Consider the following 27413-nt stretch of genomic DNA (forward strand, 5'->3'; position numbering starts at 1 on the left):
TCCTCCTGACACCTTCCCCTGACATTGCAAGAAATGCAAAACCTACACCCTCCCTACACCTCATCCCTGTCCAAGGCCCCAAAGGATCCTTCCACATCCATCAGAACTTTATCTGTACATCCATTGCACCCGATGTGGTCTTCTCTACATTGGGGATACAGGATGCCATTTTGCGGATTGTTTCAGAGTTCATCTCTGGGACACCCACACTAACTAACCCCACTGCCCTGTGGCTGAACACGTTATCCCCTCCTCCCACTCTGCCAAGGACACTCTGATCTCATGTAGTTGGAAGGACCCTGGACCTATGTGAATTTCACCTAGTTTCTCCCCCTTCCCCCATCCCAGTCCCAACCTTCCAACCCGGCACCACCCTCTTGAACAGTCCTACCTATCTGCTCCACCCTCCTCCAACCTATCACTTTCACCCCCACCTTCATCTACCTATTGCTTTCCCAGTTTCCTTCTCCCCAGCTCCACTCCCCTCCCATTTATCCCTCAGCCCCCTTGGCCCACAAGCTTCATTCCTGATGAAGGGCTTATGCCCGAAACATTGACTCTCCTGCTCCTCGGATGCTGCCTGACCTGCTGTGTTTTTCCAGCACCACACTCTTCGACTCTGATCTCCAGCAATGGCAGTCCTCTTCTAGAGATTTTGTAGTCTCTGAATTGCCACTGTTGGTATTTTAATTTTTATTTGTTATTTTGTAGTTCTGTCTGACACCATCTCTTACTTGAAAGCAACTCTTGTAATTACCAATTTCAAAAGTAAAACACACTATTGATGATTAATCCAGTTTGTTTTAATTATTAAATGCATATAATAAATTGATTTTAAACAATATTTGCTTAAATTCAAAGCACTCAACTACTTTACATGGGGTGCACAAATAAAGACTCAACTGCTCAATGATGATATTGATGTGCCCCATCAGCTGCTTCCTCATCTATTCATCTTAATCTGTTAGCATATTCCTTTAGCCTCGTCTCCTTCATGTGATTAGCTTCCACTTGATTGCTACTTATTTGCCTCAACTACATGTATGGCAGCAGTTGTCACATTCTAATCACTGACAAGTTCTTAACAGATTTTTCAATAATTATCCTTTAGTTAAATGTCTATATTAAAGGCATTCACGAGTGGAAATATCTTCTATTCTGATCAATAGTAAAGGACATTCAAATGCATTGACAAAATTACTGAATCAGTATTCCAACTGTTGCATGTTCATGTTCTGTAAGTGTAGGTTTTCTGTTCATTGTGTTGCTCTAGAGAAGGGAATTAATGCTTAGGGTGATTCTGAAACAAAGACTTAGGCAAGAAAGGTTTTGCGTAATGAATATCCAAATTGTTTTTTAAGCAGTTAAACGTAGAACAAAAAATTATTTTTTTCATTTAAATTAGCTTATAACCAAACTCTGATTATTTTTTTAATTGTGTTGCTTGAATCTACTATGCAGTTCCAGCATTTTGCTTTACGTGAAATGGCTTTGATTAAGGAATTTTAATAAGGGAATCCCTCTCCTTCCCCCCCCCCCCCCCCCCTGCTGCCACACACAGCCTATTATTTATTGGCCATTTCCACACCATCAAAAACCTTAATTGAAAATGGGACATTCTTCCATTTAGTCCCAGGAACTAGGTCAGATGTTTTAACATTCTTAAGAATAAAGCTCTCAATTTTAATTATTGGGAGATCAATGAACACCTTGTAGTTTGCAGTGATTCCCCAATCATGCTTGCAGTCTTTGCAGTGCAATTTTTGCCTTTTCTGAAAATTGTTGAAGCTTTTTGGCTTCTTGTGAGGTTGAGTTGAATAGCGCTCCTGGAAAGAGTTGTCGATAACTGTGTGATGACATTCCTGAAATAAAACAAGGAGAGGTTTCAACAATAGCCTATGAATTAGCAGAATAAAAACAAATGACTCTACAGTATTGCATTACCTGTTCAGTGTGGTTAATATGGGTGACAGAGACAATATTTAACACTCTAGCAACATCCACAGATTGTATAGTTATTGTTAGTTGTGGGATTTTGCTGTCTGCATATTATCACAGTATCCCTACAGTCCAAAAAGAGGCTATTTGTTGAGTCTGCAACAACCCTCCAAAGAGCATCTGACTGAGACCCAAACCCCCCTCTCCTCCATCGTTAATTACCATGGGTGATTTCACCTTGCCTGCACGTCCCTGGTTGGTACAGGGAAATTTAGCATGGCCAGGTTGCCTAACCTGCATATATTTGGATGTGGGAGGATAACCAGAACACTTAATGCAAACCCACACGGACATGGGGAAATGTGCAAATTCCACCCAAGGCTGGAACTGAACCTGGGTCCCTGGTCCTCCAAGGCAGCAGTGCTAACCACTGAGTCGCCCACATTATAGAAGTGACTACACTTTAAAAATACTTCAGGATGCCTTGATCATTGAATGTCTATAGAATCACAGAAAATTAGTCATTCCCCACACAAGTAGTTTCTAAAATATTATCCACCGCTGCTGATAACCTAACTGGACTATTTACCCTTTCTTGTACACACTTGTTACTCTCTGGCGCAACCTATTTCCACCTTCCAATTCACACCATCTGGATTAGGCAATTTGTTTACTCAAGGATAGCCAGCTTTTCCAGTACTTAACCTTAATATCAGAAGTAATGGATGGGGTTGAGAATTAAGTAAGTCAACTTGTTATTCCTTAGTAAATACGAATAGCAGTACTCATTAAGTATTTTAGGATTGCTCTGTGCTTCACAACACACATTATTCTCTTTAAAACATGCTTTGTAACTTTTCTCCATGTATTTAGTCTACTCCGAAAACTGTTTCCACCATCATTCTCAATATTAGATTCCCATATAAAGCAATACACTGGATTTAAAAAAAAAACCTTCCTAATTTCTGGCTCTTTTGGTAGTTGCCTTAATTCTGTGTCCTCTGACTCCTCTGCAAATGGAAACAAATCTCCCTACTTCCATGTTCAAGATCACAAACATTTTTGATGTCTCCTCCAATCTTTTCTTAGAAGAAGAACTTCAGCTTCTCCACCCTCTAGACATAAAATTGTATCCCTCATCTGATTACATTCTGGTAAGTTTTCTCTGCAGCTTCTCCAAAGTCTTGCTTTCGATGTGTACCGTCATAGTAAGTTCACACCAATTCGATTTACTAGGGTACTAAGCAAACTTCTACTAGGCAGTTGAGTGTTTCACTGTATTTAAAAGGTGTTTGTTCAATTAAGAATCTGGGTTTACAATCCAATCCTGATTAGGAACCTTAGAGGCATTCTGTATAAAACGTGTAAAATTAAAGCACATGGGATTGGAGGGTAGTTGGTAATCTAATTTAGAAAAAAAGACAATTATACTGTTCCACCTGATCCCAGTTAATCAGCTTAAGAGTTATCCCCATCTCTCCGTAGTGTTCTTGTGCCCAGATTATATAGTAACCACATTGACTAGTGTTTCTGTATGAAATGCTACATCTCACACCAAAACACCAAATTCTTGCCATAGATGCAATAGCTTGAGATAGCAAGTCAATATCGTCTGTCAATAGACTCAGCTGGTGAAGCCTCAGGTAAGGTAAGAAATTGAGAAGGAGTCCTTCATCATAACCTTAGCCAGTGTGGGAACGGAATCCATGCTGATGGCATCACTCTGCATTGCAAACCAGTCATCGAGGCAACTGAGCAACATGAGCCCCTGCAAGTGCTATTCAGTTACACAAACACACATGACTTGGACTCTCTTTTTCCAGTCGGGATGGTTGAGCCCTCTCTTGAATCTGAAATGATGGCCCTTGTCCCAACATTATTGCTATTTTGTCAGAATCATAAATGCTCAGAGTGGTGTGCATGGTATTATTACAAGTACTCTCTTTAGCTATGTGCTTGGTAGATAATTGAAGAACTTTTGACCCCCTAAATTATGGGTAATTGTGCTTGGCAATTATCCAAAATTAGTTCCAACATCAAATCCTGGTTACTGGCTGAGCAGGCAGATCCATTTGTATTTTTCAGAAATTTTGGAACCAAATATTATGGCCAAGGTCTAATATTGAGTATGGAATTACAAATTTGAAATGTGGTTACATCTGGAAGCACTTAGAATCAAATTGTTCATATCTAGCAAGATAATTGTCATTATAGTAATAATGGTAGGTTACTAAATTCTGGACTCACCTCTATGACTCTTATGTCATCAGAGTTGCATGCATACGTTTTGCATCTTCCACAAAGTAACTCGTAACTGACATCTGGTTTCTCTGTATTTGGAATACTAACAAGCAGTTCCCTCATTTTCTTGTCATTTAGTTGAATGGTATTAATCTTGGAAGAAAGAATTGCAGTTTAGTCCCTTGCAAAGGTACATTTTAAACAGCAACCTCCAATACATGTATTGTTAGAATAACAATCTAAACAGAATTAATTAAATCAAACAAGAAAGTAAATGAATTGAGAGCAAATTCTCTCAATTGTGCAGCCATTTCTGAAGGTAATTAAAAACCTAAAATGGAAGTGTGTGAGCATAAGTAGGAGCAGGAGTCGTGTTGACTCCAATTGATAATATTGGATAAGCCAGAAACCATAGTGAAACCTGGCTCAATAGGAACCAGAGTAGGTCATTAATGAGATCATGGTTGATCAAACAATTCAATGTCTTTTACCCAGCCTTCTCCATAACCCTGACTGCCACTGGTAATCAGTAATAAAGTCACAGAGATGTACAGCACAGAAACAGACCCTTCAGTCCAACTCATCTGTGCAGACCAGATATCTGAAATGGATCTAGTCCCATTTGCCAGCATTTGACCCATATCCCTCTAAACCCTTCCTCTATATATACCCATCCAGATGCCTTTTAAATGTTGTAATTGTATCAGCCTCCACCACTTCCTCTGGCAGCTCATTCCACATATACACCTCCCCCTGCATTAAAAAGTTGTCCTCTAGTTCTGGACTCGCCCAAACCAGGAAAAGACTGTCTATTTACCCTATTGTTATGAAGATGTACCTTTAAGAGTTAAGGACTTGGCAATTCAGTGCTGGAGAATTCATAAAGTAACATTTTGATTAAGAACAAACAGCACTCACTGAGTGGCCTAGAGACCAAAACAAATTCAAATTCAGCCACTCAGTTTAAATTATACCCCCAAAAAATACCAATTTCAAATCAAGTTTGTCAATATACTTAATTCAATCTTAAAAGCCAGTGTCACAATCCGATGCTCTGGAGGATAAGACTGGGGTAAAATTCAACAGTTGAGAGGAGAACTGCCAATCCTAGCATGTACCCGACTGCTTGAGAAAAACATCTCTCTTAAAAGTCCCTTTTCAATCAGTAACCTGTGATGCAGAAATTCCTAACAAGGAGAAAAGACGACACAGCAAGATCTGAAGACAAGAACCTACAGCTGCCTGGTTTTGAGATAAGAAATGTTGTTTTGTAAATCTTAATTGGGAGTTTTATTGGACTAGTATTATAGAAGGGAAGGTAAAAGATAGGTTAGAGAAAGAAATTGTAAATAGTGGTTAGTTAAATATTCTGTTATACTTTATTTCTTAAAATTGTTAATTTTTACTTTGCTTAGTTTTTGGCTGCTCTAATTTTACAGATTACTGCACGGGAAAAATCTTCAGTGTTGCTGGTTTTAAATTAAGCAGGAGAGTTTACCCCATGTCCATAACACCTATCCAGACCCCTCATGATTTTGTAAACCTCTGTAAAGGTCATCCATGGAAAACAGCTATTCAGCCTCTCCCTATAGCCCAATCCCTCTAATCCTAGCAATATCCTTGTAAGCCTTTTTCTAAACCCTTTAAAATTTCATAATGTCTTTCCTATAGCTATCAAATCTCTGTTTTAAACATACTCAAAGGCTGAGCTTCCACAGTCTTCTAGGGTAGAGAATTTGGAAGGTTCATAACCCTCTGAGTAAAACAATTTTTCCTTATTTCAAACCTAAATGACTGTTTTTAAACTGTGGCTCCTGGTTCTAGACTATGCCAACAAGGTGAACATCTTACCTATTTCTTCCCTGTATTTTGTAAGTTTAAATGAGATCATTTCTCGTTGTTCAAAGTTCTCTGGAACACAGGTCTGGTTTACACTATCACTTTTTATAAGATCATTCGGCTATCCCAGGAACAAATCTGGTGAATATTTATTGTACACCCTGTGTCAATGACATTTCCTGTGATAAGGAACCCAAAACTTCACATTGTACTCCAGGTGGAGTGTAACCAAGCTCTGAGCAAGACTTCACTAATTCTGTACTCAAATCCTCTTGCAAAAATAACATTCTATAAGTCTTAAAACAGTACAGCACAGGAACATCCCTTTGGCCTGCCATGTCTGCACTGACACGATGTCATTCTCAATAATTCCATCTTCCTGCATGTCCCTCTATTCCCTGCCTGTTCACCTTCCTGATAGCTTGCTCAGGTGGATGTTAACCTTCAGTGACTTATTGACAAGGTCACCCTAGCCCCTTTGTACATCTACACTTGCCAACCTCTTGACAATTAACAGATACTCTGAATGTTTTTTTTTGTACCTCATAGGACACATTCCTACTTAGCTTTTTTTAACCTGCAAATTGGAAAATATTAGATTTCTTCCCCACGTCCAAATGATTGATGTGCATTGTAAACACCGGGGCGCATGCACCGTTTCTTACACCATTCTGCTGAGGTGAGAATGACCCAGTTTTGGCCCATTGGCTCACAAATAGAAAACAGTCCATTAATCCAAGCCAGTACAGTATCTCCTACCTACTGTACTTAACCTTTCTAACTAGCCTCCTGTGCAGGACTTTACCAAAACACCTAGATTTTCATAAGTGTATTTGTCAGTAACAACTTCAAATAAAAACTCCCCAAGGATTTTCTCTATTGCTAATGTAAAGCTAACAAGTCTGTAGTTCCCTGTTTTCTCTCTGACTTGCTCCTTTAAATAGTGGGGTAACATCTGTTGTCTTCCAGAATCTATAGAATTTTGGAAGATAGTGCATAGACCATAATTTATTTGTTTACCATGGAGAGTGTTACAGAACATATTCACAGCTGCCAATGTATTTTTAACAAAGTAAAAATCATTAACTATATTAGAGTGAAGACCTTTGGAATAATTTTATTGCAAACATCAGACAGATTCATCCTTTTTTTATCCCCCCGCAGTAATACCCTTAACAGATACTTAAACCTCAGGAGTCACCCACTTCAAAGTTAAAACTTTTTGCTCAGCTGGCATGCCTGTAATTGGTTTCCTTTTGGGAAATTGCTATGTATTCACTAGAAATTAGTTTCTTCACTTCATGGTCTCTACTCAACTGAACTCAGCTCATTCTTATTAAACATGGCTCCCTAAACTCATGACTTCAACAGCTTTCGTGGATGTTTTCCTCTCTGACAGCCCCACAGCTGCTTTACTGACTTATAAGCATCTAAGGTCCTATGCCTAGCCTTGACCGCTAACCTTCCCCCTTTATAGATTTGTTTTTGATTCTTTGTCTCTCCCTGCAGTGGTTGTAAAACTCAAGTCAACAAATACCTTTGCAGTTAACTCCCCAGGCAACCTTGCTGCTCATTTAACTGACTTTAGTAAATGCTGTGGTCAGATAATCACAAAACTGAACTATGTACTAAAATTCCCTCCACTTCAGAACCTAAGTTCTTATGTAATGTGAAGCTTTAGAATGATAAAGGATTCAGTCCCTTTAGCCTACTCTGCCATTCAATAACATTGTGGCATTATATCCATTTTCCTATGCTATCTTGACTTCAATAGTAATCAAAATCAATCTATTTCCATAAACTCCAGAGAACAATTCTAATCAACACTCCACATATAATAATAATCTTAGCCTGGGAAAGAAACAATTAAGGTGAATCATTCTCAATTAATTCTTACGTTAATTTTCTCTAGAAATAATTCACCAATGATTCCCATTGCACTGAGAGCTGGTGCTAAGAGCTTAGCTGATTTTAGTTAATTATGGTGCATGTTTTTACCATTTCAGTCAAGATACAATTGTTTACACAGGACAAACTGCAGACTGAACCATATCTTTTTTTGTAGTTCAGTTGCACATTGCCCAGTGCATTTACCTATTCAGAAGGTTCGCCATCAGTGGAAGATGAGATTTAAGCCAGATGCTATGGACTGGACCCTAAACTTTTTCTTACTTTTAAAAGGCTGTGTGTTCCAGATGCAATTCGATTGGTCAAACTACCAGGCCAGAAGCAAAGCACACTTTATTCTTACACTATTGTTAAAATACAAACGAAAGAAGGAAGAAATTGGTATAACTCTAACTCTACTGAAACTTAACAGAATGAGATTATTTAAATACTAAACAACAACTGTTCCAATCTAGTAACATCTCAGAAATACATTCTTGGCAAAGGCAAATTCAGTAAAATAGATTGTCTTATGCAATTCTCCAGTCCAGGAGGGAAGATCAACAAAACCTCAACGGCTACTGAAACCTAAACTAAAATCCTCGTTCTGTGGGAGATAGACCCCACCCCTTCATGCTGCTCCTATTGTTCCAATTTAGGTGTGGTTCTTTTAAGGTCTCAGGTTGTTTACTTTGAGTTTGGAACAGACCATTCTTCTCCTCTGACGCAACTTCTCTTCATTTTAAAACAAAGAACAAAATACATCTCTTATACCATAGTATCATCACACAGGGGTCTCTGATAAGTTACCCAATTGAAATCTTAGTTGGGAACCTGTAGTCTCCAGAATTGGAATTTAAAACCTCACTGTTACCCTGTAATTTCAAAATTACAACAAGCTTTCAACTAATGCAGTGTGCTGTGATGATTGTTAGAATGAAGACATTTAAAGAAGGTTAAATGAATTGGTTGGCCTTATGGCTGCTTGTTTCTGTCCAATTTGATTTAAAATATTTGTCTGAAATAGCAGGTACAATACAATCTACATCTCAAAATCAGGGCAGTGGAACATCGCATTTTCACATAAGATGTGCCCGCATAGGAAATCTGGGTGGAACAGAATATTGCAACTCAACCAAGAATTAGATTCTGAAGTTTGTAGCATAACAACCATAAGCCCATTATTACCTTCTCAACCAAGTCTGCCTGTCCCAACTGTTGTACTTCACGAATAGCTTTGTACATCATCTCCTCTTGTAAAAAATGAAGCATGTCTTTCTCAGCCTGCTCTTTTTTGCTGGTAATAAGAATGCACTTGCTATTTTGTGCTCTTCCACGACCTGTGACAGCAACAGTTTAATTGTGTTGTAATTGAACACAGGCATGAACAGAACTGTCATTTCAGAATCACCACTAAGTGAACTTCATGCAACAAAATGTGGGAATTGCTTATACAGTTTTGTATAAATTAGCAGAAAAGAACATACCACATACATTGTGAATAGTAAAATTAATGGAGATTAATAAATGTACCAGACTTTGTCCAAAGTCCCTTATATTGTCATTTCATTGACAAGAATAATTATTATACTGCTCAACTGCATGAAAACGTGAATTAACAACTGCAGAGTAGCATATCTACATTTAGCAAGCAATTTAAATTCCAGAGACACCCACAATTCTGTGCATCAATAAGCTCTCCAGTCATATAGAATTTACAGAACATTTACATGTGGTCTATGCCAGTTTTCATTGTTCACGTGCATCTCCTTTATCTTGCCCTATCAGAAGGATGTTATGGAACATGAAAGCGTTAAGAAAAGATTTACAAGGATATTGCGAAGATTGGAGGGTATGAGCTACAATGAGAGGCTGAATGGGGTGGGGCTGTTTTCCCTGGAGAGTCGAAGGCTGAGGGGTGACCTTATAGAGATTTATAAAATCATGAGGGTCATGGATAGGATAAATAGACATGGTCTTTTCCCTGGGGTGGGGAAGTCCAGAACTAGAGGGCATAGTTTTTGGGTCAGGGGGCAAAATTTAAAAAGGGACCTAAGGGGCAACTTTTTCCACACAGAGGGTGGTGCGTGTATGGAATTAGCTGCCAGAGGAAGTGGTGGAGGCTGGTACAATTACAACATTAAAAAGACATCTGGATTGGTATATGAATAGGAAGGATTTAGAGGGATATGGGCCAAATGATGGCAAATGGGACTAGATTAGGTTTGGATATCTGGTCGTCATGAACGAGTGGGACTGAAGGGCTTGTTTCCATGCTGTATGTCTTTATGACTACATGTATTGAACATTGTCTGAAATACATTGGTGCTAGCTAGTGAGTCCCACAGTCTCACTACTCTCTGGGTAAAGACGTTTCAACTGAATTCATTAATTATGCTTAGTTTGTATGCATGGTCCAAAACAACTTAGCACTGAACTGCTTGTTTAAACATTACTTGAGTGATACATTGTGCCCCCTACCCCACCATTATCCAGGAACAACCACTGGACAATAGATCAGTTGATCATATCTTACTTTGACAATGTCCTTACCTCTTGTTTGAATCATCTTTATAACATTACCCACATACTCATACAACAGTACAAGGTTACATTGAGCTATGTCAATTCCCTCATCAGCAACAGATGTTGCTACAAGGATTTTGGTTCCACTATTGCCTTTAAATGAAATCAGTACTTCTTTTTGCAAGGGCAGAGTCATTCCTGTAAAACATAATATATGCACTGATAAAATTATCTTTTATACCTTAGTTAAAAGAAAACATTCACAGTAGGTCACCACTATGATCTCTGCAAACCTCCTCCAAGACATTTATACTTCCAGACTCTTGGAATCAGATTGCTCTCGCTCCATCACTGGCAGCTGGCTAGGCCTATTTCAGGAACCACCTCCCTTCAAATCTCTCACCTAGAATGTTCAACAAAACCAATCTTTCTGAACACGTTTTTAAGCCACCTGTCTTAATCTTATGTGGCTTGGTGTCAAATTTTCTTTGTTAATACTCTGATATATTAACAGTGCTACGTTATTATGTTATTGTTCCATTGGTTTAGAGAAGCTAACATTTCTAACGCACACACAAACTATTGTACACAGGTCAGCTCCGAAAGAACAATTCCTCAGATTCATGCTAATGTGGCTACAGTTTCCCATAATTTGAAATGTAACATTTACATTTAGAACTGCTACCTGCAACTTGTAACAGTTTTAAAGGTAGCAAGAGGGCAACTGTTCAGTGTTTTTGGAATCCCAGTGCAAATTCTTTATATACAGCAGTTGATAAAAAGATTACTTACAAAATCTAAGAATTTTAATGCTGCTGTAGTATAAAAGAACTACCAAAGTCTGTTTCCAATAGCAGGAGGATTAACAACTTGAGGTTACAAGATTCAAAGTTATTGGCTAAAAAACCAGAGTAGCATAAGGAAACATTTTATGTAGCAAGTTGTAATCTGGAGCAGTGATTTGCAGTGAAATAAATGCAATATCTTTCAGTAGGGAACTGGATAAATACTTGAAGGTGGAAAGAAAATCACAAGGTTATGGTAAAAGAACAAAGGGGAATGGAACTAATTGATTAGCCCAAGCACAGGCTCAATGGGTGAAATGTTTCCTACAGTGTTTTATCATTTCTAGAAGTTTGTTGCAATCCTCTGTTTCCAGTTCCTTCAATGACAGATAGATCACCTTCCCAAACACGGACTGCTGCAGACAAAATCAATGTTCCAAAACCTCCATGATGCAAGCTGTGAGACTCTAGATGATTGGTAAGACGAGCTTGATTCGGTAAATGTTTTCCTGGTCCGGCTGCAGCCCCAAGGTATTTCAGACACATTATGAAGCAGGTAGGGCCAATATAACTGTCACACAAGAGCCCCAAGCTGCATCTCCAAGATATTTAGGGTTTTTTAAAATTCAACCTGTTCAGAGATGGTACCTCTGCAGAAGGTGCAATACCTGCTTTCTCCCTTCTCAGGGCCCAAACATACCTTCCAGGTGAAGCAGCACTTTACTTGAACTTCACTCAATCTAATCTACTACGTTCACTACTCACAACGTAGTCTTTACATTGGGAAAACAAAGCATAGATTGGGGGACTGTTTTGCAGAACACCTACATTCTGTTTGCAAAAAAAAAAAGACCCTGAGCTTCCAGTTGCCTGCTATTTCAACACACCACCTTGTTCCCTGGCTTCCTGCAGGGCTCCTGCATAGCTCAGTGAAAGCTGGAACAGCAACTCATTTTCTGCTTGGGAACTGCACAGCCTTATGGACTCAATATCATGTTCACCTATTTTAGGGCTTGAAGCCTTCTCCCATTAGATAAAAGTGAGGTGCTGCATTTTGGGAAATCTTAGCAGGACTTATACACTTAATGGTGAGGTCCTCGGGAGAGTTGCTGAACAAAGAGACCTTGGAGTGCAGGTTCATAGTTCCTTGAAAGTGGAGTCGCAGGTAGATAGGGTAGTGAAGAAGGCGTTTGGTATGCTTTCCTTCATTGGTTGGAGTATTGAATATAGGAGTCGGAAGGTCATGTTACAGCTGTACAGGACATTGGTTAGGCCACTTTTGGAATATTGCATGTAGTTCTGGTCTCCTTCCTAACGGAAGGATGTTGTGAAACTTGAAAGGGTTCAGAAAAGATTTACAAGGATGTTGCCAGGGTTGGAGGATTTGAACTATGGGGAGAGACTGAACAGGCTAGGGCTGATTTTCCTTGGAGTGTTGAAGGCTGAGGGGTGACGTTCTAGAGGTTTATAAAATCATGAGGGACATGGATAGGATAAATAGACAAATCTTTTCCCTGGGGTGGTGATGTCCAGAACTAGAAGGCATAGGTTTAGGGTGAAAGGGGAAAGATTTAAAAGAGACCCAAGGGGCAACCTTTTCATGCAGAGGGTGTAAGTGTATGGAATGAGCTGCCAGAGGAAGTGGGGAGGCTGCTACGATTGCAACATTTAAAAGGCAACTGGATGGGTATACGAATAGGAAGGGTTTGGAGGGATATGGGCTGGTTGCTGGCAGGTGGGACTAGATTGGGTTGGGATATCTGGTATACATGGATAAGTTGGACCAAAAGGTCTATTTCTGTGCTGTACATCTCTATGACTCTGTGTCTTTACCCCAACCCCCACACATCCAGGCCTTGTTGTCTCATGGTCTGCTATCACACACTTCCCATTGTTAGCCACTATCATCCCCATTAGCAGCTATTTATTCTCATAGGCTGACCATTGTCCACACCTTTGTCTATTCATGATTTGGAGATGCTGGTGTTGGACTGGGGTGTACAAAGTTAAAAATCACACAACACCAGGTTATAGTCCAACAGGTTTAATTGGAAGCACACTAGCTTTCGAAGCGATGCTCCTTCATCAGGTGGTAGTCAGGTGCGGCGCTCCGAAAGCTAGTGCTTCCAATTAAACATGGTGGACTATAACCTGGCGTTGTGTGATTTTTAACTTTGTCTATCCAACTGTTGTTCCCTCTCTTTGGGCTCTGTCTCCACCTATAATTTACTCCTTACCCCCTGTCTTCTGCATAAAAACATCCTTTTTCTAGCTGCCATCAGTTCTGAAGAAGGATCACTGGACCCAAAACATTAACACTTATTTCTCTCCATGGATGCTGCCAGGTCTGCTGAGTCTTTCCAGCAATTTCTGCTTTTGCTTCTGATTTCCAGCTTCCACAGTTCTTTTGTTTTCTTTTTTAAAATGGTGGAATTTTTCATTGGGATAGAAAGTGAAGCAGTCCAATCCAAAACTATGGTCCTTAATCTAAACAAAGGAAATTATGAAGGTATGAGGAGTAAGTTCACTGTAATAGACTGGGTAACTTTGTGAAAAGGCATGACAGTGAATAGGTAATGGTTAATATTTAGGGAATAAATGTGCGCATTGCAGCACTCGCACATTCTTTTCAGGTGAAATAACATCAGGAAAAGTTGTCAAACCATGCTTAACAAAAGTAGTTGAGGAAAACATTTGATCAAAGAGAAGCCATATAAAAGTTGTTCGATAAAGTAGCAAGCTTGAGAGCTGGACCAGTTTAGAATTCAGCAAATGAGGAACAAGAAGGGAAAATGCATGAGGGTAAACTTGGAAGGAACATGAAAGTGGACTGCAAGTAAATGAAATGAAAAAAGAATTATTGAAGACAACTGTACATCCCTTTCAGTTTGAAACTGAAGAATTGATAATGGAGAACAAGGAAACTGCATGTAACCTTATCGCAAGGGTGTTATGGTGGCTCAGTGGTTAGCATTGCTTCCTTATAGTGTCAGGGACCCAGGTTCAATTCCAGCCTCAGGTGACTGACTGTGTGGAGGTAGCGTGTTCTCTCCATGTCTGATGGATTCCCTCTAGGTTCTCTGATTTCCTCCCACAGTCCAATGATGTGCAGATTAGGTAAATTGCTCAATATCCAGGGAATTGAAACTAGTTAGATTAGCCATGTGATATGCGGGGGTACAGGGATTGAGGGCTGGGGGTGAGGGTGTTGTGTGGAATGTTCTCTGTGGAGGGTCGGTGTGGGCACGATGAGTTGAACGACCTGATTCCACACTATAGGGAGTGCAAGAATTAAACAACTACTTTTGTTCTGTGTCAGAAGACACAAAAAGCTTTCCAGAAATGCTAGGAAAGCAGGTGTTTTTTGGGAAAGAGGAAATTAACATTAGTTTTTAAAAAAATGTTGGTAAACCCTAGGGGTGGCTATGGAAATAGTGGATGCTTTGGTTGTCACTGTCAAAAATTTTCTAAGTACTGATATGGTTCCAGCAGATTGGAGGGTAGCAGTTAACTGCCAAATCTCACAGTGACAGTTCACTATACTTACACAAAGAAACAACAGTAGCAAACATAATCCCACTATATAAAAATGCAGAGGGGGAATCAAACCTACAGTTGCAGACCGGCTAGTCTAATATCAGTAGTGGCAAAAATGCTGGGGTCTATGATAGGTATGTGATAATAGAACATATAAAAATACTTAAAGTCAACATAGATCTATGGAATACACCCCAGTCCAACACCAGCATCTCCAAATCATAGATCAATGGAAGAGAAATAATATTTGATAAACTTGAAGTTTTTTTTTGAGGACATAAGTAATAGAATAGATGAGAGAAGGACCAGTGGATGTGCTGATTTGGAATTTTTAGAAAGCCTTGTTAAAATCCCACATTGTGCAAAATGAAAGCACATGGGATCAGTGGAAATATACTGGCATGGATTGAGAACTGGTTAGCAGACTGGAAATAGAGAGCAGAAATAAATGAGCCATTTTCAGAGAGGAAACCAGTGATAGTGGGGCTACTGCAGGGATGAAAGCTTGCACCTCAGCCATTTACAATATTTTCCCTCATCCAAATCATTGATATATATTATATTTCCAAATTTGCTGGTGACACAACTGGATGGGAGAGACAGTGGTAATGATGATGTCAGGGTGATTTAGACAAGTTGAGAGAGTGGGCAAATATATTGCAGATGCAGCACAACATGGATAAATGTGAACTTGTTCATTTTGTTAGGTGAAACAAAACGGCAGAGTGTAAATTAAAATAGATAGAAAAGTTGAGTTACAAAAAAAGGGAGCTGGTATCATTTGTTCACTGAAAGCAAGCAGGCAGGTGCAGCGAGCAATTAGGAAGCCAAATGGTATGTTGGGTCTTCATTGCAAGTGGGTTTGAGTACAGGAGCAAGGAAGTCTCACTGCAGCTGTACAGAGTCTTTCCTAGAATACTGGGTGTACCTTTTGGTCTCCTTATGAAAGGAAAGATATAAAATATTCCCTGTAAGGTGTACGACTGCTCGAGGTCCTGCTCATGCCATTGCAAAGGTAGCCACACGCACATCGCTGACATGTGCAGACTTTGGAGGGCAATGAATAAAGAACTTAGGGGCAACGTAGCTTGAATGCAGCACAAGCACTCCTGTTTGATTCCCGAGATGGCAAGTTTGTTTTGTAAAGAGAGATTGAGTTGACTGGGCATGTATTTACTGGCATTTAGGAGAATAAGAAGGGGTCTCGATGAAATATATAGACGTCTGACAGGATTGCACAGATCGGATGCAGAGATTAAGTTTCCCTGACTGGGGAGTCTGGAATAAGTGGTCATGGTCTCAGAATATTTGGTAGGCATTTTGGACTGAGATGAGGAATTTCTTCATTCAGAGAGAGACTGGTAAGGCTGTGGAATTATCTATCAAAGAAAGGTGTGAAGGCCAAGTCACTAGATATATTTAAAATAAGAAATAGATAGAGTTGTCAAGGAGTATGGGGAGAGAATTGAAGTTTGGCATTGAGATAGAGATCATCCATGATCACATTAGATGGCAGAGCAGGCTCAAATGGGTTGAATAGCTCACTCCTGCTTCTATTTTCTTTCCTGTGACTGACATAGATGCTATTATTTCTCTGCTGCTGAGTCAAGTCACAGAGGCTCTGCCTCTGCTCCCAAAAGTAAATCCTTAGATGTTCCTGCCTTCTTTCCTTCTCTTTACAAAACTGCTGTCTCCACACTCTCTTGTGCTCTTCATGAAGTTGTTCTTCCTATGCTTTCTACCTATGAATCTGCTGTCTTCATGCTCACTCTTTCTGTCTTTGTGAAACTGCTGTTCCTGCTCTCTCTTCTCTTTCAGGCTTTGAATAAAGAGGTGCAATCCTAAAACTAGAGCTGGGCCTTTTAGAGCTGATGTCCGGAGGCACTTCTGAGGCAAAAGTGGAGTGGAAATTTCGAAGCCCCTCCAAAAGGCTGTTACGGCGCAACTGAAAATGCCAAAATAAATTGATGGTTTTACGCTCACCAAAGTATATTAATGTTTGAGAACCAATGCAGACAAATGGAATTAAAATATCAAATCGGTCACATTACTGAAACAGATTTTCTAATTGTTATTTCATTACCATTTGTGGGAGCTTGCTGTGTACAAATTTCTTACATTGCAACAGTGACTACACTTTGAAAATATTTCATTGGCTGTAAAGCACAGAAGTTGTGAGACGTGCTTTATAACATTTTTATTCTGAATGGCAGAAAATGCTCCAGGCTTCTGAATTACCTACCCTTCTTCCTACATTTAGAGGGAAACTTTAGAAATCAAATACCAAAATGTATTCTTGGCATTTAACCCTCGCACTGTTTATTTGCTTATTTTTCCATTTAAAAAAATACTGCATATAAATTTTAAAATATTTTTGAGGGCTACCAACGTGTTTGACTTCAGTAACTTCAGTGGAAGAGCGCATGGTGTCCAGACCAAAACACCACAGAACCATATAGGACGGGAAAGGTTCATCTTACGTGAGCAGGCAGTCCCTTGTTCCTTCCGCACAGACCTGCACATTTCTTCTTTCTAAGGTTTTACCCATTACTTTTGAAAGTTACTGCTGAACCTACTTCCACTAGTATTATAGGCAACACACTGAGATCACAGTAACTCTGGATTCTGCATCCTAATTCTGTGGTTTCTGGTTACTGACCCTCCTGTCTGTGACAACGGTTTCTCCTTTATTAATCTCATCAAAATCTTTCATAGTTTGTCACCTTTAAATCAACATTTTAGTACTGGGTGCAGTATTTGTTATGTTAAAAAGGCTATAATAGTTACACATAGGATATCACCTGTATTTTTGGATCTTCCCAACAACATTTCAGGTTGTAAGAATGCCAATTCTTGACACTCTAATAGCCACTTCCTCAAAGCCTGCATAAATAGGAAAATAATGTGTGCTTTAAAATGAATATAAACATGCCTCAAGTAAAGACTATCCTCTTCAACATTAGGATTTAATTTGAATGCATTTTACAACTGGCAGTTTGTAATTTCACACAAGACATATTTACTCTGCAAAGCAAACATAAGAACTAGAGGAATAGGCTGTGTGGACTCTTGGTCCTGTTCCACAGTTTAATTAGATCACAGCTAACCTCTATTTGAACTCCCATTTATCTGCCTTGGCTAGATTAATTATATTACTTTTGTTAGTCAAAGTAATGAAGGCATTTGATCATTTAGGGGTATGGGTGGGTTGCGCTTCGGCGGGTCGGTGTGGACTTGTTGGGCCGAAGGGCCTGTTTCCACACTGTAATGTAATCTAATCTAATCTAATTTAGTTCCCTCTCATATAAAGAACGTGAATGAATCCTTAAGTATTTAGAGTCATACAGATGTACAGCATGGAAACAGACCCTTTGGTCCAATTCATCCATGCTGACCTGATATGCTAACCTAGTCTAGTCCCATTTGCCAGCACTTGGCCTATATCCCTCTAAACCCTTCCTATTCAGTTACCCATCCAGGTGCCTTTTAAATGTAATTGTACCAGACTCTACCATTTCCTCTGACAACTCATTCCATAAACGCACAACCCACAGTGTGAAAAGTTGCCCCTTAGGCCCCTTTATATCTTTCCCCTCTCAGCCTAAACCTATGCCCTCTAGTTCTGGACTCCCCCACCCCAGGGAAAAGACTTTCTCCATTTATCCTATCCATGCCCTTCATGATTTTATAAACCTCTATAAGGTCACCCCTCAGCCTCTGATGCTCCAGGGAAAACAGCCCCAGCCTATTCCGCCTCTTCCTATAGTTCAAATCCTCCAATCCTGGCAACAACCTTGTAAATCTTTTCTGAACCCTTTCAAGTTTCACAAGATCCTTTTGATAGGAAGGAGGAGACCAGAATTGCACACAATATTCCAAAAGTGGATAAGTCCTGCTAAGATTTGCTTTTCCAAAATACAGCACCTCACATTTATCTAAATTAAACTCCATCTGCCATTCCTCAGCCCATTGGCCCATTTGATCAAGATACTTTAGTACTGAGGTAACCTTCTTCACTGTCCACTACACCTCCAATTTTGGTGTCATCTGCAAACTTACTAACTATACCTCTAATGCTCACATACAAATCATTTATATAAATGACAAAAAGTAGAGGACCCAGCACCGATCCTTGTGGCACTCCACTGGTCACAGGCCTCCAGTCTGAAAAACAACCCTCCGCGCCAATCCTCTGACTTCTACCTTTGAGCCAGTTCTGTATCCAAATCGTTAGTTCTCCCTGTATTCCATGAGATTGAACCTTGCTAACCAGTCTACTATGAGGAACCTTGTTGAATGCCTTACTGAAGTCCATATAGATCATGTTTACTGCTCTCCCCCATCAATCCTCTTTACTTGTTCAAAGAACTCAATCAAGTTTGTGAGACATGATTTCCCACACACAAAGCCATGTTGACTATCCCTAATCAGTCCATGCCTTTCCAAATACATGTAAATCCTATCCCTCAGGATTCCCTCCAACAACTTGTGGACTTATTGGGCCAAAGGGCCTGTTTCCACACTGTTAGTAATCTAATCTAATCTAAAACTTGCCCACCACCGACGTCAGGCTCACCAGTCTATAGTTCCCTGGCTTTTCCTTACTACCTTTCTTAAATAGTGGCACCATGTTAGGCAACCTCCAGGCTTCTGGCACCTCATTTGTGACTATTGATGATACAAATGTCTCAACAAGGGGCCCAGCAATCAGTTCCCTAGCTTCCCACAGAGTTCTCGGGTCACATCTGATCAGGTCCTAGGCATTTATCCACTTTTATACATTTCAAGACATCTCGCACCACCTCCTCTGTAATATGGACCTTCTTCAAGATGTCACTATCTATTTCCCCACACTCTATATCTTCCATTTCCTTCTCTACAATAAACACGGGTGCAAAATACTCGTTTATTATCTCCCACATCTCCTGCGGCTCCACACATAGGCTGCCTTGCTGATCTTTGAGGGACCTTATTCTCTTCCTAGTTACCTTTTGTCCTTAAATGTACTTGTAAAAACCCTTTGGATTCTCCTTAACTCTATTTGCCAAAGCTATCTCATGTCCCCTTTTTGCCCTCCTGATTTCACTCTTAAGTATACTCCTATTGCCTTTATACTCTTTTAAGGATTCACGTGATCTCTCCTGTCTATTCCTGACATATGCTTCCTTCTTTTCCTTAAAGAAAACCTCAATATCTCTCGTCATCCAGCATTCCCTACACCTACCTGAACAGGAATGTACTGTCTGTGGACTCTCGTTATCTCATTTCAAGAACATAGTTGATAATTTGAGTGAGGTATGAACTGCTTTTCAGAGCAGAGAAGGCAAAGAAGAAATTTTCTGGAGTTTTTAAAAACATGATGTATTCATATAAAGGAAACATATAGTCATTGCTTTCGATGGCTGCAAGTTTGATAACCAGAGTTCACAGATTTATGGATAGTTAAAATGACCAAAGTTTCATTTTAATGCAATGAGTGGTTAGGATTTGGGATACACTGTTTGTTTACATGGTAGAAATAGCTTCTCAATAGTAACTTTCAAAAAAGAAATTGGATAAACATTTGAAACAGAAAAATTGCAGATAGACAGGTAAAAGGGCCAGGGGTTGGGTTTAACAGAGTTGATTTTTCAAAGAACTGCCGGAGGAAGTGGTGATGGCTGGGACAGTTATAACATTTAAAATACATCTGGATGGGTACATGGATAGGAAGGGTTTAGAGGGATATGTCCCGAGTGCTGGCAAATGGGACTAGATTAATTTAGGGTATCTGGTTTGCATGGACAAGTCGGACCAAAGGGTCTGTTTCCCTGCTGTACAACTCCATGACTCTACAAGAGACTGCACAAACCTGATGAGGCAAATGGCCACTGTCAGTGCTGTACTATTTGATGATTTTATTCTGTATTGTCCAGAATGACAAGGGAGAAAAACATCTGTGAAATGGAAGATCTGTAGGATCAGACTTGTGGTAAGTGATCATGAGAAGCAACGTGAACAGGCAACTGTCAAAACAATTCTTTGTTTGACAATTAAATAGCAAATTTTGAAAAGGAAACCAGGTAAAACAGCTCACTTTCAAGGCTTTCATGAAAATCACAACTGTGGAACCTATTTTGGTGAAACTAGTTTTGTCTTTTGAATCTATTAATTGGTAAAGACTGCATATAATGACAGCACAAGTCTCAACCACAGTGGCAATGTGTACCAGCAAAGTTACCTAAATCATGTCTCCTACTTCTATTCAGACTTCTTCAGTTTCAGTCATAGGCTTTGCTTGCTATAGTGCATGAGACTCCTGTTTGAATAAACTGTTTGCTGTAAGTCCTGCCTACCCTGCTCCATTAGCTCCCACATTCATTCTCACTCCATTCCATTAATAAATGCATTTCTTAGGAATGTGACTCAAAAGGCAGCTTACATCTGCAAGTGCTCTGGTTCTGACAAACAGGATAGTTTTGGTTTGGAGATTGTTTTCATATTCCTCTTTCAGAATACTCTTCACTTCAGTCAGCTTGGGATTTTCATTGCTTGGATCAGCATCAATTTCCGACAATTGCTGTTTCTTATCTAAAGGACAAAGTAAAACATAGGATTCAATAAATGTGGCAAAAATCAACAACGAACAGGAACAGTGCACAATTAAAGCATAAATAAAATTTCAACCACAACTTACACTTACATAGCACCTTTAACATTGCAACATGTCCCAAGCTCTTCACAGGACTGTTATCAAACACTATCTGATAGTGAGCCAACTAAAGAGATATTAGGCTAAATGTCCAAATGTTTGTTCAAGAGGTAGATTTTAAGAGGCATTGTAAAAGGAGGAGAGAAAGACAGGAGAGATTTGGACAGAGCTTAGGGCAAAAGCTGCTGAATGTATTGCTCCCCATGGTGGAGTGATGCAAGTTGGGGACTGCAAGGGCCACAGCAGCAGGAATACATAGATCTTGGATGATTTTAGAGATAGGAGAGGTTACAGAGAATAGAAGTGATGAGGCCTCGGAGGAATTAGGAAATACGGGTAAGAATGTTAAAGCCAAGGCTGATTTTAGGATTAATGCCAATAAAAATCAGATAACCCACCTTGCTCAGTTAAAACATGCAGGGTCCAAACAAAAACAGTTCTTCTGAAGCTATGTGAAAATGAAAGATCTAAAGCTTGATTGATAATGCAAATTCTTTTTTTACCTTCAAATAACGCAGTAAGCTTTTGTTCTGTCTCATCATATCCACCCTCCTTCACATTATTAAAAAATTCCTCCAGATAGTCAATAGCATCTTTGGTTCGGGCATCATCATTGATAATCAAAGCATCATTGTATTTCTACAGGCAGAGAGAGGTTAAAACTGAATTAATAAAGGAGAAGAATTAACTATGAAATGAAACTACAAAGTAAACATGGAATTTATGTATGGCTCTCAGGAAATAAATAGAAACGGATTGCATCTTTTGAATCCATATCATAATGAATAATTCTAATATATAAGTAATGACAAATTCAATTTATACAACAGCTATAATGTAATAAAACACTCCAAGGTGTTTTACAACAGCACTCATGTCATTAATAATTGATTAATGCATAATCAATCATCTTTAATTACTCCAAGGAGAAAGTGAGGACTGCAGATGCTGGAGATCAGAATCGAAACATGTGGCGTTGGAAAAGCACAACAGGTCAGGTAGCATCCGAGAAGCAGAAGCATTGACATTTCGGACATAAGCCCTTCATCAGGAATGCTCCTGATGAAGGGCTTATGTCCAAAACGTCAATGCTCCTGCTCCTTGGATGCTGCCTGACCTGTTGCACTTTTCCAGCGCCCCACTTTTTGACTTTAATTACTCCAAGACTTATTACACTGGTGAGGGGTAGTTAACAGGAACACCTTGCTTATAGGTCTTTGAATCCACTCATGTTCCATACTTATGGCCTCTATATGTGGGTTAGTGCTCATTCATGATTGCACCCCTCTCTGGAGGCAAGGGTTCATTCTACCTGTGTATCTTATGAGGGAGCATACACTCATTTAGAGACAGATGATGTCTACTACCCCGTTATCATATAAACTCTGATTCACAGCACATTTTTCTTGTTGGAATTGAAGATTTAAGAACTGATTGCATTTATCGCAAAGTCTGCTAAAGAATTGCATACTCATTTAGTGGAGCATATGAAACAAAGACACTGAAGGCTGAATGATGATGGGTGGGCAAGAAGCATTCATATCTGGAAGGTTCTCAAACTGGTCATGGCAGAACTCATTGTATAGGTCTTCAATACATAATCAGGAAGAGAGCGTCAGAAACTGCCTTTACTTAACACCGTACAGTGTTTGAACTCTATGTGAACATGTGCTGATTTTTCTCAATGTTGAGAACAGAACAATGTTGTCATTCTTGAATATAGGAGCAGCAGAAGTTGCAAAACATTCGAAGACTTGATAGTAGTGACTTTTATCGTACAACAGGAAAGGCAAATAAAAGAATGCATTTGTTTTGTGCAAAAAGAGGGACTGCCTGCCTTTGCATCAGTGCAAAGCCTACGTTACCATCACTTGGGAGCAGGTACTAACTGTTTGGCTGACTTGTTGCACCCAAAATTCCATTCTCCAGCATGGTAAAAGTGACGTTCCTCCTGTTCAGCATCATCATCTTCTTCCTCAGAAGACTGTTGCTGCTGTCCCAGCTCCTCAGCATCCATGACATCCCCACTTTATTTTCTCCCATTGTAAAGAGCACATTATGCCACAGTTATATGAAACCCATATAGAAATGTAGAAAATAGAAGTAGCAGATGATCACTCAGCCCTTTGAGCCTCCTCCACCACTGATTATGATCATGTCTGATCATTCATCTCAATAGCTGGTTACTGCTTTAGCCCCATTCTCTTTGATCTTTATAGCCCCAAGTACTTTTTCCAACTAGTTCTTAATTGTACAATGTTTTAGCCTCAACTGGTTTCCATGGTGATGAATTCCACAGATGCACTCTCTGGATGAGGAAACTTCTCAGAGTCATACAGGAAACAGACTCTTTAGTTCAACTCGTTCATGCTGACCAGGTTTCCTAAATCGAATTAGTCCCATTTGCTTGAGTGTGGCCCATAGCCCTCTAAACCTTTTCTATCATGTACCTGTCCAAAAGTCTTTTAAATGCTGTAATTGTAACCGCCTCTATCACTTCCTCTGGCAGTTCACTCCATACATGCACCACCCTGTATGTGAAAAAGTTGCCCCTCATGTCCCTTTTAAATTTATGTAAATAATTTACATTGTATGCTTAGACTATGACGCTGATTCTGGATTCCCTTGCCATCGAGAACACCTTTCCTGCAACTATACTGAGCAGTCCTGTTATAATTTTACAGGGACTCCCTCACATTCTTCTGATCCCAGTGAATTTAATTCTAACCAATACAACTCTCCTCATATGTCAATCTTGCCATAGTGTGGTAAATCAGTCTGGTAAACCTTTTCTGTACTTCCTTCTATAGCAAGAACAGCTTTTCTCAGATAAAGAGAGAAAAACAGTGCACAACATTCCAAATGTTGTCTCACGGAGGTCCTGTGTAACTGCAGCAAGGCACCCCAGCTCCTGCACTCAAATCCACCTGCTTTGAAGGCCAACATACCATTTGCCTTCTTTACCGTTTGTGGCAACTGCATGCTTGCTTTCAGTAACTGGTGTACAAAGACACCCAGATCTCACTGCACATTCTCTTCTCTCAGTTTATAGCTGTTCAGATAATAACGTGACTTCCTGTTTTTGCTACTTAGTAAATAACCCATTTATTTAGATTTATTTAATATTTAACATGTACCTAAGTACAGTGAAAAGTGTTGTTTTGTGTATTAAATGTAAAGTTTTGCTACGTTCTAGCACCATCCATTATATAGCATGATCTTATTACAACAGTTTTACTATTTTAGGTTCAAAAGTTCATCTTTTCTATTTCCTTTTCAGTTGGCTTCTCCTACTCTGCTCCTCCAGTCACACAGTCTCAACCTCTGACTGATGTCTGCATAGCTCCCTGACTGACTTATCAGTAATCCTGGATTGGTCTGACTTGACCTGTAGGATTAACCATGGCCAAATTCTGATCGCACTAAGCATTCATCTGACTGTGGCCAATCCCTTGAACTGAGATTGTGCAATGACCGTGATGCCAAGCTGCCTGGCACTGCATCTGTGCTGAAAGGCAAGGCAAAACAGAGATGCTGCTAACGTAGAAATCTGAATGAAGTGGTAATGTGCTAAGGGGTAAGAAGAAGATGATTTAATCATTCAAGTAAGTAAAATTGAGTGAGCTTCAAGGAAGCAAGAAGCACAATTGCACACTGTGCTGATGAACAATGTGGGTGTGTGTCCCTGTGCAAAGCCACGTGGCAGCAGCATTGCAATGCAAAGTGTTAGTGAGCTCCAAAGTGCAATTGTTAAGTACTAAAATGTTTTCCGAGTTAACCCAAGTTATGCTATGAAAATGAGACTTATGTTTTGCAGCAGTCGACTTTCATGGACAGGGGATACATTCAGTCACTGCCCACAGAGCATACCCAGAGATGTTGGGGAATGTTGACCAAGATACAGGCCTGGAGAAGAAACTGGTGAGCTACTGCCATCAGGTGATTGTTCTGACTTCCAACTCGTGTTGGTCACTGGTACCTGGGAGAATTGTAAATTGCTTAGAAAAGAGGTAAGGTTAGCTAAAGCATGCATATTAGGTCCCTACCATTTGCTTTTGAGGTTTCAATGGCTAGGGTGAGAATCACAAGGGGAAAAGCTCATTTCTTTTCTCAGCGTCAAGAATCTCATTTATTTATTCTTGCTGCATTTTCCCAAATTCTACCGTTGCCCATGCTGATCAAAGGCTGGGATTTTTCACCCAATAACTGATTCTTGCTCCACAGCTGCTGTTGGACTTGTTGCGTTTTTTCAGCAATTTCTATTTCAGATTTCTAGCATCTGCATTTTGTTTTGCTTTTATTTTAAATATATGACCCAAAGCCTACATCTTGAAAAGTTGAAGGCAGAAGACAAACTGGCTATAGTGGGTTATCAAACTTGATGAAATGAGCAGCAGTAAACTATGTATCCAAATATTTCAGTGCCATTAGGTGTTAACTTTTATATCTAGAATGAAACACTGGACTATATAAAAAATAAGCTTTGCCCTTCAGTTCAAAATCAGAAAATAGTTGAGTTTGAAACCAAATTAGCTGGAAACTGATTTCTCACAGACACGGCTGAAGCCCTATTGCTGGCACAGACAAATTCCCTCACCCGTAAGTGTTCGGTGTAAGTAAAAAGTGCCCGACAGATCCGTCTTTCTTCTTCTATGTCGTCCATTTGGAGGACTTTGCACTTTTTCTGCACTTCAACGATCCACTGCTCATACTTCTGTGTCCCACGGCTTCGATTCTGGATGTGTGAAAGGTTATCTGTAATGACAAAATACGGTGGCACAGTGGTGAGCACTGCTGCCTCACAACACCAGAGACCCGGGTTCAATTCCCAACTCAGGCAACTGTTTGTGTGGAGTTTGCACATTCTCCCCGTGTCTGCGTGGGTTTCGCCCGGGTGCTCCGGTTTCCTCCCACAGTCCAAAGATGTGCAGGTTAGGTGAATTGGCCATGCTAAATTGCCCGTATTGTTAGGTGAAGGGGTAAATGTAGGGGAATGGGTCTGGGTGGGTTGCTCTTTGGAGGGTTGGTGTGGACTTTTTGGGCCAAAGGGCCTGTTTCCACACAGGCATGCAAATGGCATAATTCATAATGTAGTAACAGATTTCCTCCATATGTATCAGTATCCAAATATATTTGGAACAATAGGTAGGAAAAAATAAATCAAAATTTTCAAAACCAATCACTGCCTATTGGCACTAACAGGCCAGATCAAATACTCTCTGCCAATGTAAAAACATCTCATTAAATTGCAATTTACCAATGTTGTAATTGCTCTTGGCCATTGCCTCAATTTGAGCCATCATCTGAGAGATAATGTCTGCAAATGGATCCTTTGGACGCCTGGTAGTTTGACGAGTATCTGTCAAAGAACAACAAAAACATAAGAATCGAAGTTTGCCAGTACATTTCAGGGTACAGTGACCTTAACAGTTAAAAGCAAAGCAATGTAAACCTCAGCTAATGACACTTTTTCCCTTGTCCAGATTTGCTTGATTTCTTCACAGAAACATAGAATTAATCCCCATTTCCCATTCACTATGCCAATAAGTTTCTTTCTACTTTTTGCAACTAGTATATATATTTGCATACTTTCATTAGTAGCAGTATCTGTAAACAGCAATGGCCCACCTCATTTGTCAGCTTGAGTTGTCCAGCTTTGTGAAAAAAACTCGAATCAAAGGCCAGGAATTTTGTCTGAGCAGATTTCACCAATGCTGTAACCTTGTGTAAATATTATATAAACCTCAATGTGATAATGATTTTGTTTGAATTGGAACATCCTTAATTCTACCAAAATTGAGGCCAGATATTCATCATATTCTACTTTGTTTTGCATACATCAAATAAGACATTTGTTTGAATCAATTTCTTGCTTTTATTGTCCAAGCAGCTTTTTTTCTAATAACTTTAATAACAGATTCTAAAATTAAACAATGCTGTACAATTTCACAGCACAAAAACAGGCCTTT

The 27413-nt window shown here is 39.7% G+C and overlaps 1 protein-coding gene across 1 annotated transcript in view; it reads right to left on the reverse strand.

Moving 5' to 3' along the window:
* Positions 1–781: 781 nt before the first annotated feature.
* The window catches only part of rigi (RNA sensor RIG-I), a 96757-nt gene continuing 70125 nt past the window's right edge, over positions 782–27413 (reverse strand). Inside the window, exons 11-19 of the mRNA XM_043716266.2 lie at positions 26702–26803; positions 26042–26199; positions 21948–22083; positions 21175–21323; positions 17555–17636; positions 10459–10629; positions 9094–9245; positions 4186–4332; positions 782–1862 (exon numbers count right to left, since the gene is read on the reverse strand). Of these exons, the coding sequence (XP_043572201.1) occupies positions 1566–1862; positions 4186–4332; positions 9094–9245; positions 10459–10629; positions 17555–17636; positions 21175–21323; positions 21948–22083; positions 26042–26199; positions 26702–26803 (1394 nt within the window). The 3' untranslated portion in view covers positions 782–1565. The remainder of the gene's footprint in view (positions 1863–4185; positions 4333–9093; positions 9246–10458; positions 10630–17554; positions 17637–21174; positions 21324–21947; positions 22084–26041; positions 26200–26701; positions 26804–27413) is intronic.

This window comes from Chiloscyllium plagiosum, unplaced genomic scaffold (assembly GCF_037043375.1).
Source record: "Chiloscyllium plagiosum isolate Xiang-an unplaced genomic scaffold, Cpla_swu_hap1 HiC_scaffold_2, whole genome shotgun sequence".
In the NCBI taxonomy this organism is placed as follows: domain Eukaryota; kingdom Metazoa; phylum Chordata; class Chondrichthyes; order Orectolobiformes; family Hemiscylliidae; genus Chiloscyllium; species Chiloscyllium plagiosum.